Source organism: Scylla paramamosain, chromosome 29 (genome assembly GCF_035594125.1).
Source record: "Scylla paramamosain isolate STU-SP2022 chromosome 29, ASM3559412v1, whole genome shotgun sequence".
Lineage (NCBI taxonomy): Eukaryota > Metazoa > Arthropoda > Malacostraca > Decapoda > Portunidae > Scylla > Scylla paramamosain.
In genome coordinates, this window is record NC_087179.1 from 15,536,065 (window position 1) to 15,549,379 (window position 13,315).

The window sequence follows — 13,315 nt, forward strand, 5'->3', positions numbered from 1 at the left end:
AAGATAATATTATCATCATCACGACAAAACTGTCATCACTTGGGCTGTTGACAATCGCACTCTATATGTTTTCCTTGTAGTCGTGGCGCCAACAGGTTTCACAATTGCCTGAGCAGCGGCAGTGGAAACAGCTGCATCAGAAGATGGAGGAGCTCACTTATCACACATACTACCAATATCTGTATAGCGGAAAGTACCCTGATGGACTGAACAAAGACGAGAAGCGTGATATTATAAAATAGTGCGAACCATTTTGTGTTAACAGTCTCGGCTGTCGTTATCCTAGTTCCTGCAGCCTCATATGACCGAGTATCTAGGTAGATCGGAAGCACGGGATCTCTCCTAGACATGGCAGTGAAAGGGATAACACCAGTGCTGACATGGATCGAAGTACGATATCCGAATAGGATTCTCTTTATGTGCAAATCCCATTTTTTTTTTTTCATTAACACATTTGATAAGAGCTCTTTTGAGTGTTTGATTAAATCCCTCCTGCAATCCATATGTTTGCGGATGATAGGCTGAAGCAATTCTGTGATCTATCTGTAACTTGGCACATAAAATGTCATTCAGTTCATTGACAAAATTCTCTCCCTTGGTTGGTGATCGAGGTTTCTATACAGCCAAATTCACATATGATATCTAAAAAGAACTGTTCAGCTTCTGCTGCAGATTTGTGTTTTAAAGGTGAAGCAACTGGAAATTTCGGAAAGTAATCCGTCACTGCTACAATGTAACAGTGTCCTCAATCTGGGGCAAGGGTCCGATCAAGTCCATTCTTACCTGAGACCAAACTTTTTCAGGAACAGGCACTGGATGTGACTCTGGAGCTTGCATTGCTGGTTTATTACTTGCTCTCTGGCACTTGTCACATTTAAAAACATAATCACTAACAACTTCTTTGATGCCCTTAAAATAACACTTAGACTAGCAGTAATTTTTCCAGTAGTCTCATCCCTTCCCTTATGTGCACCACCAAACCCTTCATGACAAGTTTTGATAACTCGGCTCACTTCCGTTTTCATCAACACGACGTAACTGAAGTTCATTATTTATTTTCGTTTATACATTAATCATGTAAACAAAACAATCATTACCTACAATGATCACAATAATAAACACCACACTTGGAAAACACATGGCAGGAGACAAATACAGAATATTTCTCCCTCCACGCTAATAAGTGGTACTCAGATACACACAATGAAATTAATAAAAGATATAATATTAACTTACAGATTTGTTTTCATGATGAGGTTCCTCCTCGGGCCCGGCGAACCGGCACTATTTAGGTGAGAAGTGTCTGGCAACTCCCTCCTGTTGGCAGCTGATGATAACGATGATGGTTGTCGGTCCTCGGTGCGCTCCTCCTCCGCGGAAGCATGTAGTGCGCTGTCATGTTCAGATGTTAATTTAAGCGTATCATCGTTGGGTGAGGCCGGTGATGTTAAAATTTTAAGTATAATTGATGTTAACTGAATGGTTGAGTTGTGTCAGAGTTCCTGGACGTTACGAATTTACATTTATTATTGGTGAATCAGGTGGTCTTTTGTCAAATGAGAAACGATGATGACCAGAAAAAAAAATTATAAAAAAAATAAAATGCAACATAAATAATTTAAAAAAGTATATAAAAAATAAAAAACTTAATAAAAAGTGAGGAGTTTTTGTTTAAAAGGTGATGATATATATACTTTCAGTTTGTGTTGGACGGTCAAGTGTTGTGAGAGGAGCGAGTGTATCGATCCGCGTCAAGAGTGGCGAGCTCAGGTGTGGGTCAGAGGTGCTGCTGGTGCCTCCCTCTTATTTATCCCCTTTACTCCATTACCCACCGGAATTGTGCCCGAGGAATCAGTGTACACGTGCAGTGCGTGGGGGTATTTGCCGGAAAACATGAAAATGGCTCGGGTGTGGCTGGGATAACCCCGGGAAAGATGAGATGAAGTGAGTGTGAGAGGCCGAGAGTGTGAAGTTGGCGGGTGAGGGCCGTTCATGGTGCTGGGACTGAGGCTTTTTCGAGGCTGAGAGGAGGCTAGGATGCAGAAGGGGGAGAGGCGAGAGCGTGGAGGCGGCGGAGGGACCAAGGAGCAGGACGATCCGGCGTCTAGGAGGGTGTCGCGAGCCAGCACAGCTAACAGAACGGCCACCACCATGCAGCCCGGGTCCCGCACCTCCTCCTCCTCCAACTCCCTGGAGCTCTTCGTGGGGCCAAACTTCAGGGTCGGCAAGAAGATCGGCTGCGGAAACTTCGGAGAGCTGAGATTAGGTAAGGCGTGATGTGCTTATGTCTGTATGTATGTGTGTGTGTGTGTGTGTGTATGTGGAGTGGTTCGGTTCGTGTTTTGTCTGTACTTATTACTCATTGTTTTGGTTTACGGACATGCCGTCGGGTGTTGTGTTATTATTTGGCTGGGACGTGTTGGTGATGACTGTAGCTCGTGGGAATCGTCAAGTTATCGTATGGCGGCGGTGGCGTGACGGCGACTCGGCTACTTACAGCACCGTAGTATGCTCGCCCGTGGTCCCGTTTCGCCGGCAATAGTTTCGGCCGCGTGTAACATCATAACGACTTTGCAGTATCTGTTCCTCCTGTAAGACTTAGTGGTGGGTGCGTGTTTCGGGGCGAGGCAACGTGAGGTGTGTGTGGGGGGGAGAAGATTTGAAGCACTTTTTGTTGTGGTGCCCTGAATACTAGGATAGAAGGGGGAGGTGGTGGGAGAGAAGGATATAATTACAACAGTTATGCCGTGAGGAGGGGGAGGACATTACTGAGGATGCTTCTTTGAAAGTGAAGATATTGAAGAGACAAAAGTAACACAAATTAAAGGGGAAAAAAAAGGGGGCAAGAAGAAAACAGTCAGTGAGAAGGAACACAGGAAATTGTGACATGCAGCTGAATTGAACTGGAATTGAAGGGAAGCAGCAAAAAGCCAGTAGGCATAAATATGATAGTCAATATAAAACACATGCATTTATGTCAACTGTCATTCCTAAATATGTCAAATCTTTCAAACCTGTCAAATGACTACTACTGTTCTGATTACTTAGTCTGTTTCAGTCAGTTCCTCCACCACACTCAACCCACACCCTGCCTAGACACTCCACCACACTCAACCCACACCTTGCCTAGACACTCCACCACACTCAACCCACACCCTGCCTAGACACTCCACCACACTCAACCCACACCTTGCCTAGACACTCCACCACACTCAACCCACACCTTGCCTAGACACTCCACCACACTCAACCCACACCCTACTTAGGCACCACCATGCCCAACCCACACCCTGTTTAGAAATATAAACATCACCTCACTTACTCCCCCCCAAAAAAAAAGTAAATAAATAAATAAATATATAAAATAGAATCCCAATAAACCTAGTGGGTTGGGTTTAAACAAAAGTTTTCTCTTCCAAACCTGCTTTGTAGTGGTTATCTCCTGGGGTGGGTGGCTCTCTGCCATTGTGCTGCATTTGGCAACCATATTCTTATGTAATATCTATAACCTAAACTGTCACTGAGCTTGAATCATCACTGCTTCACAGCCTCCTCACACAACTGGCATGGAATGAAGTCACCACTGAAGGGTTGCTTGTTCTTGAATTTGTGCCCAGCAAAGTTGTGTGTTCAGTTAATGCTTCTAGTTCCATTGAAAGGGTTGCTTGTTTGCCATTATAGGAACATGAATTACAACTCCAGTCTTTGGAAATCCCAGATATCACAGCTGGCCAGTAATTAATCTGTGCGAGTTACACCAGTATCACGTATCCTCTGCTGCCTGCCCCCTGCCACACCTGTCACCCTGCACACCTTCCTGTCATGTGTAGCTCCACCACACAACATGGTGATCTGAACTGGCTTCCATCTTGCCAGGAATAGGTCCTATAGGTTTCCTCAATTACAAAACCTACAGACCTGCAAGTTTCAAACTTTATTGCTCAAAATTTGGAGCAGTTTCATTACTGACCATTGTAGCAATCAATACATTCAGCTTGCACTCAAAGATCTCAATACTCGGTTTTGTAATTCTTCTCTAACCTCATTCATATTGCTGTGGTAACAGTATAATGTGGGAAGAGTGAACAAAGCCTCCCATCTGAAAATCCTACTGCAGCAAGCTTGAACGTGTTACTACTTCTCCTTTCCTGATCATAAACCTGAAGGATCTTGTCTCTATATCCCTTTGTTACATCCTTGTGTGAGAGTGTGCATCAGTGTGCATTGCTAACCTGCAGTACTTAATTCTTCGGTGTCATCATCACAAATGTCAATAAGAAATGTGGTCATTTGTTTTGTTACTCATTTTGTATTTGCATTTTTTTTTTTTTTTTTTTTTTTCATGTTATTGTGGAGAGAGGAGCCATTGTGTAGGTGTAGTGTCCATAGTGATATGCTGGGAGGGGTGTTTGCATAATGTGCTTTTTCCTGTTATGTGTGTGTGTGTGTGTGTGTGTGTGTGTGTGTGTGTGTTATCCTTGGGTTGCACAGAGATAAGTTTATTCATGATTATTATTTATTTATTTATTTATTTTTTTTACTTTGTTGTGATAATTTTGTATAGAAAGGTGTGTGTGTGTGTGTGTCCTGATTTGCCTAATAGTTATCTTCATCATCACCACCACCAGTCATGACCTTGGGAGAAAGTCACCATGGGAAACAGTTCAGTCTAGGCCAGGTTGGATATAGACTAGCACAGGATAGACACACACACACACACACACACACACACACACACACACACACACACACACACACACTTACCATATCTCATGCTAATGCTAAATGTTCCCTAGAATTTAAATCTTATAACAGTTGAGCTTAAGGATAAATATACTGTTTGGTGAAAATGGGTTATCGTAATATACAAGTTGGAACACATGAAGATTAGATTTGGTTAGATTGTGCTAGGCTAGACTTTGTTTGGTTGTTTTATTAGAGTTAAGGTTAGAGTGTGTTGGGGTTGGTTAGGCTAAATTTTTTGTTGGTTAAGTTGGGTTAAGTTAGAGAAGATTGCTATGTGAAGTTAGAGCATGATAGGGTTGTTTAGGCTAAGTTTGGGTTGGTTAAGTTTTGGTTTAGATTAAGCTGCATTAAGGTTAAATTTGGTTAGATTACTTTTTTTTTTTTTTTTTTTTTTTTTTTTTTTTTTTTATGTAATGCTCTGGTGCAATCTGGGTGGCTGAGTAGTAGAAATCTTGTAGCATCTATAGTTTATAAGACTCAATAAAATCATGTAAGTTTTCTGAATGTAACAAATGTGGTATTCCATTACCAGCCACACACTTATTGATAGATAGATAGATACCATAAACCACTAATGAGTGTGAGGTGAGTCTTTTAGCTTGCATCACTCTGTCACACACTCACAGCGGCAGCCAGTGTTGATACCAGGGACTATGGTAACTGATACAGAGTGCTGTTATCATATCTTTGTTAGCCTGCTGACTCAACCCATCCAGGCCACACATTATAATGGCTAAGTGACTAAGTGTTGATGTCTCTACTTAATTGTTGGCATCCTCCCTCCTCTCACTGTCTTCCATCCTCTATTATTATTATTATTATTACTATTATTATTATTGTTGTTGTTGTTGTTGTTATTGTTGTTGTTGTTCTTGTTATTTGAGTCCAAATATTGAAAACATTACTTGTGGTTAGGTTTATATTCATTTCCTCATTTTTATATTGCTAAGTTTATTATTTTGTATTGTATTTATTGTGTTAATATGTTTCTCTCTATTATTTGTGCCTTGAAATTAAGCCTCGTGTCAGCTATCAAACTTTAGACAACAACACTCATACCACGCATCAGATACACCCCAGTATCCTTTGTTTACGTCATTCATAAGGATGAGTGTGCAGAAAAAAAATTGTTAAAAAAAAATACTGATTGTTTTGTATTCTAAGGAAATCCTGTATATCAGTAGAGCATCTTTTTTGTTTGTCTGGCTTGTGCTGATAGGATTGCAGAATGTCTGTGTGTATGTGCTACTGTGAAAACCTCAACCCCCATATAAGCATGAATGATGGACATGCTAAACTGTGTGTGTGTGTGTGTGTGTGTGTGTGTGTGTGTGTGTGTGTGTGTGTGTGTTTTTTTATTTATTTGTTATTATTATTATTTATTTTATTTTATTTTTTTTTCATGCATTGCACATACCAGGTCAGAAAGGAAGAGTTTTTCTGAATGGTTCCTAGTATGAAGAGTGAGGTTTGCACTGTGCCTGATGTGAAGAACGGAGATGAAAGTTTTCCTCCCTGATGTGAAGGATGGGTTTCCACTGTACCTATGTGTGGAGTCCTCAGCAGGTGGTTGAATATGTATGATGTGTTGACTGAGGTGTGGTGTTTGCATGCCAAGATATGAGTGGCATACTTGTGTTGAACATTTATTAGGTGAGGTGAGGCAGGGAGAGAGAGAGAGAGAGAGATTAAAAGCTATAGAGGAGTAAAGATCCATATTGCTTGAAGGAAATGAGAAGTAGAGAAGAGAGAGAGAGAGAGAGAGAGTGGAAGTTAATTCGTATATGGATAGAAAATGATAAATGAATCAACAATAGTAAAAATAGATCAAATAATTGAGAAAAGAATGAAAGAGAGAGAGAGGGGGGGGATTGAGTGACAAGTGAGTGAGGTTTGACAAGGAATACTAGGCTGAATGAGAGAGAGAGAGAGAGAAGTACAAGCAAAAAAAAAGGTGGGAGGTGCAGTGAAGTAGTAGATTGTCCCCCCCCCCCCCCCCCAGGAAAGTAAGGTTCTCAAGGAAATGAGGGAGCTCTGTACTTTCCTCTGGGGAGTGTGAGGAGAAGGGTGATGAAGGGGGGGGTTTAGTTGTTCTTTAGATTATATACTATCCTTTGTTTAGAGACAAGAGAGAGAGGGGGGGGGGATAATGTGTAGGAAAGATGAGGGAGGAAAGGAAGGGTTGAAAAGTGTACAGGAAATGAGAGAGAGAGAGCAAGAGAAGAATGTCCAAGAAAGGTGAGTAGTTATGTGAATAAAGGAAGGGATGGAGAAGGGAAAGTATGCAAGGGAAGGAAATGAAAGACATGGGAATTGGAAAAAAAAAGAATATAACTTAAAGAAAGAGAGGGAATGGAAGAGGAGAAAGATGTATAGGAAATAAATGAGAGAGAGAGAGAGAGTGTGGTAGAGAGAGAGAGAGAGAGAGAGAGAGAGAGAGAGAGAGAGAGAGAGAGAGAGAGAGAGAGAGCAAGTTACAAAAACAAAAAAATATATATTGCACACTCTGTCGAAATTGAACTTACACATTAGCTCTTATTTATTTACTTTTTTATTCATTTATTTATCTTTATTTTTCTCCTAGTTGACAAAAAATATACATTACCATAGTTTTACATTTTTTATTCCACAGATTATACATTTTTATGAACTTTTTTATTCTATTTATTTATTCACCTCATTGTAAGTTTGTATCACTATTTATACAAGCAAGGGAGAGATGTTAAGTGATCTCAAGTATGTAAAAAAAATATATATATTAGTGGTGAAGAGTGTTGAAAAGAATGAGAAAAGATACTAAATAAATGCCTTGCTACTAACTCTGATTCTGTAAAGTGTGAAGAAAGCTTTAAAACAGAGAAAATTAATGTTTATTTTTTATAGTCTGTTCGTTACGTAAAAAAAAAGTAAAAAGAAATAAAAGGAAGTAGGAAAGAACAAAGAGCAGATGTAGAATATAAAAACATCTAGTACATTGGCTCAGCTATTCCCATGAGCAATGTTAACTCCTTCACTGTGACATGTGCCAATTCACAGCATCAGAAGCAATATTTGGAGTCTTTATAAACATCTAGAAGACAGAAAGGCATTAAAAGAATAGATTTTACAATTTCTAGCCAGTACAGTGTTTGGAGGTAGCTGTAGAAGAAAATATGTGGATACTGATTATGAGAAGGTTTATCAGAGTGGGCCAGTAGTAGTGAGAGGCTTAAGTAACAGTAAAACAACAACAACAGCAACAGCAGCAGCTTCCACTGTACCTTCTACTTAATGGTGTCGTGTGCCAAAAGTTCCCGGGACTTGGTAAACAACATTAAGCAGCTTTTCTCCCTCCTCCTGACACTTCACCAGGCTTAAGTAAAACTGTGACCATCATTGGGCTGAAGAGAGAATGAAAAAGGTGGGGATAGGAGGTACATGTATCTTGTCATTATTTATTTACTTGCTTTGTTTTATGTAGTGAATAGCTGTCTTGATTTGAGGAGAGAATTCACAAGGTAGGGATAGCAAATGTGTGTGTGTGTGTGTGTGTGTGTTTGTCATTATTCATTTACATGTTTTATTATTGATTACAAGCTGTGTTATTAAACTTTATCATTGGAGTGATGGGAAAATTTATAAGGTGGGGATATGAGGTGTGTGTAACTGTCAATACTTACCACCTATTATTATTCGATTTAACCTCTTATCTGTTAAGTGAAAAAAAGATATATAATTGTAAGCTAGGAATTGTGTAATTGTGAATATGCATCAGATATTTTTTTTTTTTTTTTTTTTTTTTTTTTTTTTTCATTTAATTATATGGCTAAGTTTGTTTCATTAACTTTTATTAGTAAAATGAGAGAGAGAGAGAGAGAGAGAGAGAGAGAGAGAGAGAGAGAGAGAGAGAGAGAGATGATAGGACAGTGGGAATTATTGATGTAGATGTGTGTGTGTGTGTGTGTGTGTGTAAGAAACAAATAAAAATACAATGATCATGAACAGTGAGGAAAGAAAGAAAGAAGGGATGAAGGAACATTAAAATAGATAAAGCCATTGGGGGTAGAAGAAAAAAGAAATGTAAATTATTATGAATAGGTAAAGAAACAATGAAGGAAAGAATGGGAAAATAAAAGATAAAAAAAAAAAAAAACTGTTGACATTCCTTTCTCAGATTTCACTGATAATTTACTCTGCCTTTATTCATCCTGAGAGAGAGAGAGGGGGGGGGGAGGCCTTGACAGCAGAGTGGAGTGACGTGTGGGTGTGGTATTTGGGGAAGGCTCCCTCTGTCATCTGAGAGGTATTGCACATTATAGAGCTTTGCCTCACCTCACCCTCACATGCTGGGCTACCAAACTGTGCTGAGTTTTGTCTTGGCCCTGTGTTTGGGTGTGTGGTGGGAGGAGAAAGAGAGAGAGGGGAGGGGGGTTATTTTTAAAAGTTTACATATTGGTCAGGTTAGGTGAATGATACAGAGACAAAGAAAGAGAGAGGGGATGAATTATTTTGAAAGTTTAGGTATTAAGTTAGAGAGAGAGAGAGAGAGAGAGCGCGCAATATTTTCAAAGGATAAACACTTGACCAAATCCTATACTGTATACCACTACAAACAACTTCAACACTAATCCTTCCTAACTAGACTATTTCCCCCATTGTGACATGTAACTTAAAATGAACACGTGGATTTTTAAGCACCTCTTCCTCATTCACTTCACCACCACCACCACCACCACCACCACCACCATGTAGTGCGCTTCCTTACTTTAATGTATGGTGTTGGGCAGTCTTCTGTATGGAGCTATATGTTTCCTCTCCCTGACTGCCTCATTCACTCTTATGTTCTTTATTATCATCCACTTGGCCTGTGAATGTTTCCCAGTGCATATTACTGTTGCAGCAAGCAGTGACTAGCCTATAATTGATGAGGTATGCCAGGATTGCTTGCCAGCTTGTGTTATATTGTAGTTCCTCCACCTGCTTCTTTCTTGTACTTTTTTGATTTTGTATTACTGATAAGTTGATGTACAAATATTAGAATTAGAATGAAAGAAATAGTAAAAGGTGAAGTTAACCCACAAACCTTAGCTCAAAATTATAATGAAAGAAAAAAGTAATAGTTAATTGGGATGAAATTGGTTTGCTTAGCCACACTTGTTACCTAGTATAGAGCCAGACCAAGGAGGGAGGGCTCGGCCAGACACCTGTGCAGCATTCCTGTGTGGTGCTCAGGTGGAGTGGTGCAGTGTAAGAACATGTGTCTCTTGTCAAGGTCATGATTGGCTCTCACACACACACACACACACACACACACACACACACACACACACACACACACACCATAGGGTCACAATACACACAGCCTTGCCAAACCCAAATAAGTCGTTTTCTGAAAAGTGCTGTAAAAATTAAAAGAAAAGATTGACGTCATGGATTTTGTGGTATGAAAACAATCGACACTAAGAGGACACTGAAAGAAGTCATACCAAAAAAAAAGAGGAAAGAAATATGTGAGGAAATAGTTTTCCTGGCAGAGCAATCAGCCAGTGGAATGCTTTGACTGACCAAGTTGTGTGTGTAAGGAATATTCATAGCTTTAAAGATAGATATGACAAATTAACTATAAAAGACAGGGCATTGCTAGCTTGACTCATTCCTGTAAAAATATAATTAGATAAGAACACACACACACACACACACACACACACACACACACACAGACACCTTTTTTTTTTTTTCATTTCTGTAGGTGTTCTTGCTTTGCCTTGATGGAGAAAGAAATAAGTTAGCAAAGTGTGTATATCTGTGTGCTAAGTTAGTTTAGGTTAACTTACAATAAGTTATAGAAAGTTAGGTTAGTTTATATCTGCATTAGGTTAGGAAAAATTAGATTAGTTTAAGCTAGACTAGGTAGGGTTAGGTTGTGGTGTGTTGGGTGAGGTTTGTTTAATCTTGGTGTGTGTTTTTCCCATGCATTTATCGAGGGACGTGTTAAGGGAGTGGTCATCTTTATGGGGTGTGGCTTCCCATCAGAATGTGGCCTGCAGAGCTCTCAGGGTAGACTGGGAAGGAAAGGAAGGAGTGTGTGTGTGTGTGTGTGAGAGAGAGAGAGAGAGATTGGACTGTTTCTTTGTACATGTCAAGAATGAATTTATTTTAGTATTGCATCAAGTATGTGCTTTGTATTCTTAAACCTTTCAATCTTTTATTCATAAGGACTACTTTTCAAAGGTTACAGGTAATAATATGAGTTTTCATGGGTGCATTTCTTGCTGACAATGTGAATTATCCATTAAACTATCAGTAGAATCATGAAAACGCCCTTGAAAACTCTTGTAATGCCCACCACAGCCTGTCAGAAGTAGCCAAGATAAGATGCTGAAACATTTAAGATTACAAAATATAGAGTTCTTGGGGTTCTGTTGAAATTGCATGCATGGAGATAGCTGTCTGTATTCTGTCCGGCCTCACACTTTATAGGGGCCTTCATCTTACACCCACAGCACATCAGACTACACCTTTTTTTATATCCTTGTCATCTCACTTTCTCCAGTTCTTAACCCAAACATCAGGAGGTGTTGTATCTGAGCCCCTCCAATTGATCACCTGTACCAGTATGCTTCGTTCCCTCACCTTTAACAGATGTACCAAGCTTCCCTTAGTATGCTGTTTTGGTCATTGTTTTTTGTCTGTTATCCACACTGCTGGCACCCAGACACAGCAGGCTCTTAATATTCTCCCACAGAAATGTTAATTAATAGCTCTAGGTGTAGATTCATACATACATAAAAAACTTAATTGTATATTCACCAGGTAGCTATGTCATTTATTTGGTTACTATTGTTTTCTTATCTCATTTATTCTTTTGTCTCTGTTCTTCAAAATCTCAATGTATTCCCAGTCCTACCTCCTCCTCCTCCTCCTCCTCCTGCACCCCAATGCCATATTATCTTATCCTCTCCAGGCTTATCATACCCACCCCTTGTGTTTTCCTTGCTGCTTCACTCCACTCCTATCCCTGCTTCTGGTTTACATGGTGGTGGTGGTGGTGGTGGTGGTGGTGGTGGATGTGTTGCTATATCCAGGAAGTAGGTAGGGAGTGATAGGAGTCCTGTGTGGTCTGTTTATGTTGTGGTGGTGCTGATTTCTTGGAGTTGTATCTCTGCTTCTTCCTCTTCCTGTGCCTCCTCCTCTTCCATTCCTCCCTGATATTATTCTCTTTTTTTTTTTTCGTTCTTCTTTTCTTTTATTTTTATTTATTGTTACTGTCTCCTTTTTCATTTCCTTTTCTCTCATATTCTTTTCTTCCTTTTTTCCTTTTTATTCAGTTTTTCACATATTTCTCCTTGTTTTTGTTCTCATTTTCTGACACTTATTATATTTCATTGTTGTTGTTGTCGTCGTCATCGTCCACCTCTCTCTTTTCCTCATGATCTTCCTCATTTTCTTTCCCCCATTTTCCTTCCTTCTTATTCCTCATTATCCTCCTCCTGTTCCTCCTCCTCCTCACCATTCCCTTCCTCTTTATCCCCCTCTTCCTCCTATACTTCAGCACTCAAAAAAAAAAAAACACCAAGTCGCTGCCCCTGTACACCTGTCACTGTCCCCCAAAAAACTTACACAGCGGCAATTAAAAGTCAATTACACGCCCTGACTGACAGCGGACATCACACAGCCATGCCAGTTATCCTTGCTTCATCAGGCTGACACACTTTGGTGCCTGAAATGTGAGGAAGTTTGTAGTAGTAGTTGTAGTAGTGGTGGTGGTGCTGGTGGTGGTGTTTTTTTTGTGTATTTTTCTTTTTGTTCCTTGTGTTTGAGGGTGATTTTGCATTCCATGTCTGCTCCGTTCATGAATATCATCATGTGTCGTAATTTGAGAAGAGTCTGCTTTGTTAAAGGCAACATCAGTGAGGTGAATGCTTAAATATAGGACTGATTTCTAGAGACATTATTTCTTCATGGGTAGCTGTGTATCTGTTTATGGTACTACTACTACTATTACTGCTGCTGCTGGTGCTGTTACTACTACTACTACTACTACTACTACTCCTCCTCCTACTACTACTACTTTTGCACATGTGAGAACAGGATTGAAATAGAGGCTTAGCTTCTATTTCTTCAAGTGTAGCTGTGTTTATCACATTGTTTCATTTTCAACAACACTGGATTAAGAAACAACACATTAAGTTTGGTTATAATTAGATTTGGACGCATTACCAGGTTTGGAAAGCTTAGGGCACATTTACTCAGGTTACATACAGATTCTTAACACATTACTACACTAACAAAGGTAAAGTTAATGTAGGTTACATATAGGTTCTTAACACATTACTACATTAACAAAGGTAAAGTTAATATAGGTTACATATAGGTTCTTAACACTTTGCTACATTAACAAAGATAGTTAGGTTAGGATGTATACAGACTAAAACAGTACTAGATTAAGGAAATTAGGTTAGGATATACATAGATTACAACACAATACCTGGTCAGTAAAGATGAGGCTGAGTTAAGTTGCATATAGATTCTGACACATCCCCCACTAGGCCAGGCAGGAAAGACGTGCAAGAGCCATAAAACTGAAGGA

At 39.6% G+C, this 13,315-nt stretch overlaps 1 protein-coding gene across 11 annotated transcripts in view; it reads left to right on the forward strand.

Annotated features, from left to right (window-relative positions):
- The first annotated feature begins 1,752 nt into the window (after positions 1-1,752).
- The window catches only part of LOC135115405 (casein kinase I-like), a 68,911-nt gene continuing 57,348 nt past the window's right edge, over positions 1,753-13,315 (forward strand). For 4 of the 11 annotated variants that reach the window (XM_064032158.1, XM_064032152.1, XM_064032151.1 and 1 more), the window contains exon 1: positions 1,757-2,266. In XM_064032158.1, coding sequence (XP_063888228.1) covers positions 2,038-2,266 — 229 coding nt within the window. In that variant the 5' untranslated portion in view covers positions 1,757-2,037. Of the gene's footprint in view, positions 2,267-13,315 lie in introns of all 11 variants that reach the window. The other 7 variants (XM_064032154.1, XM_064032159.1, XM_064032161.1 and 4 more) reach the window with 4 other exon arrangements.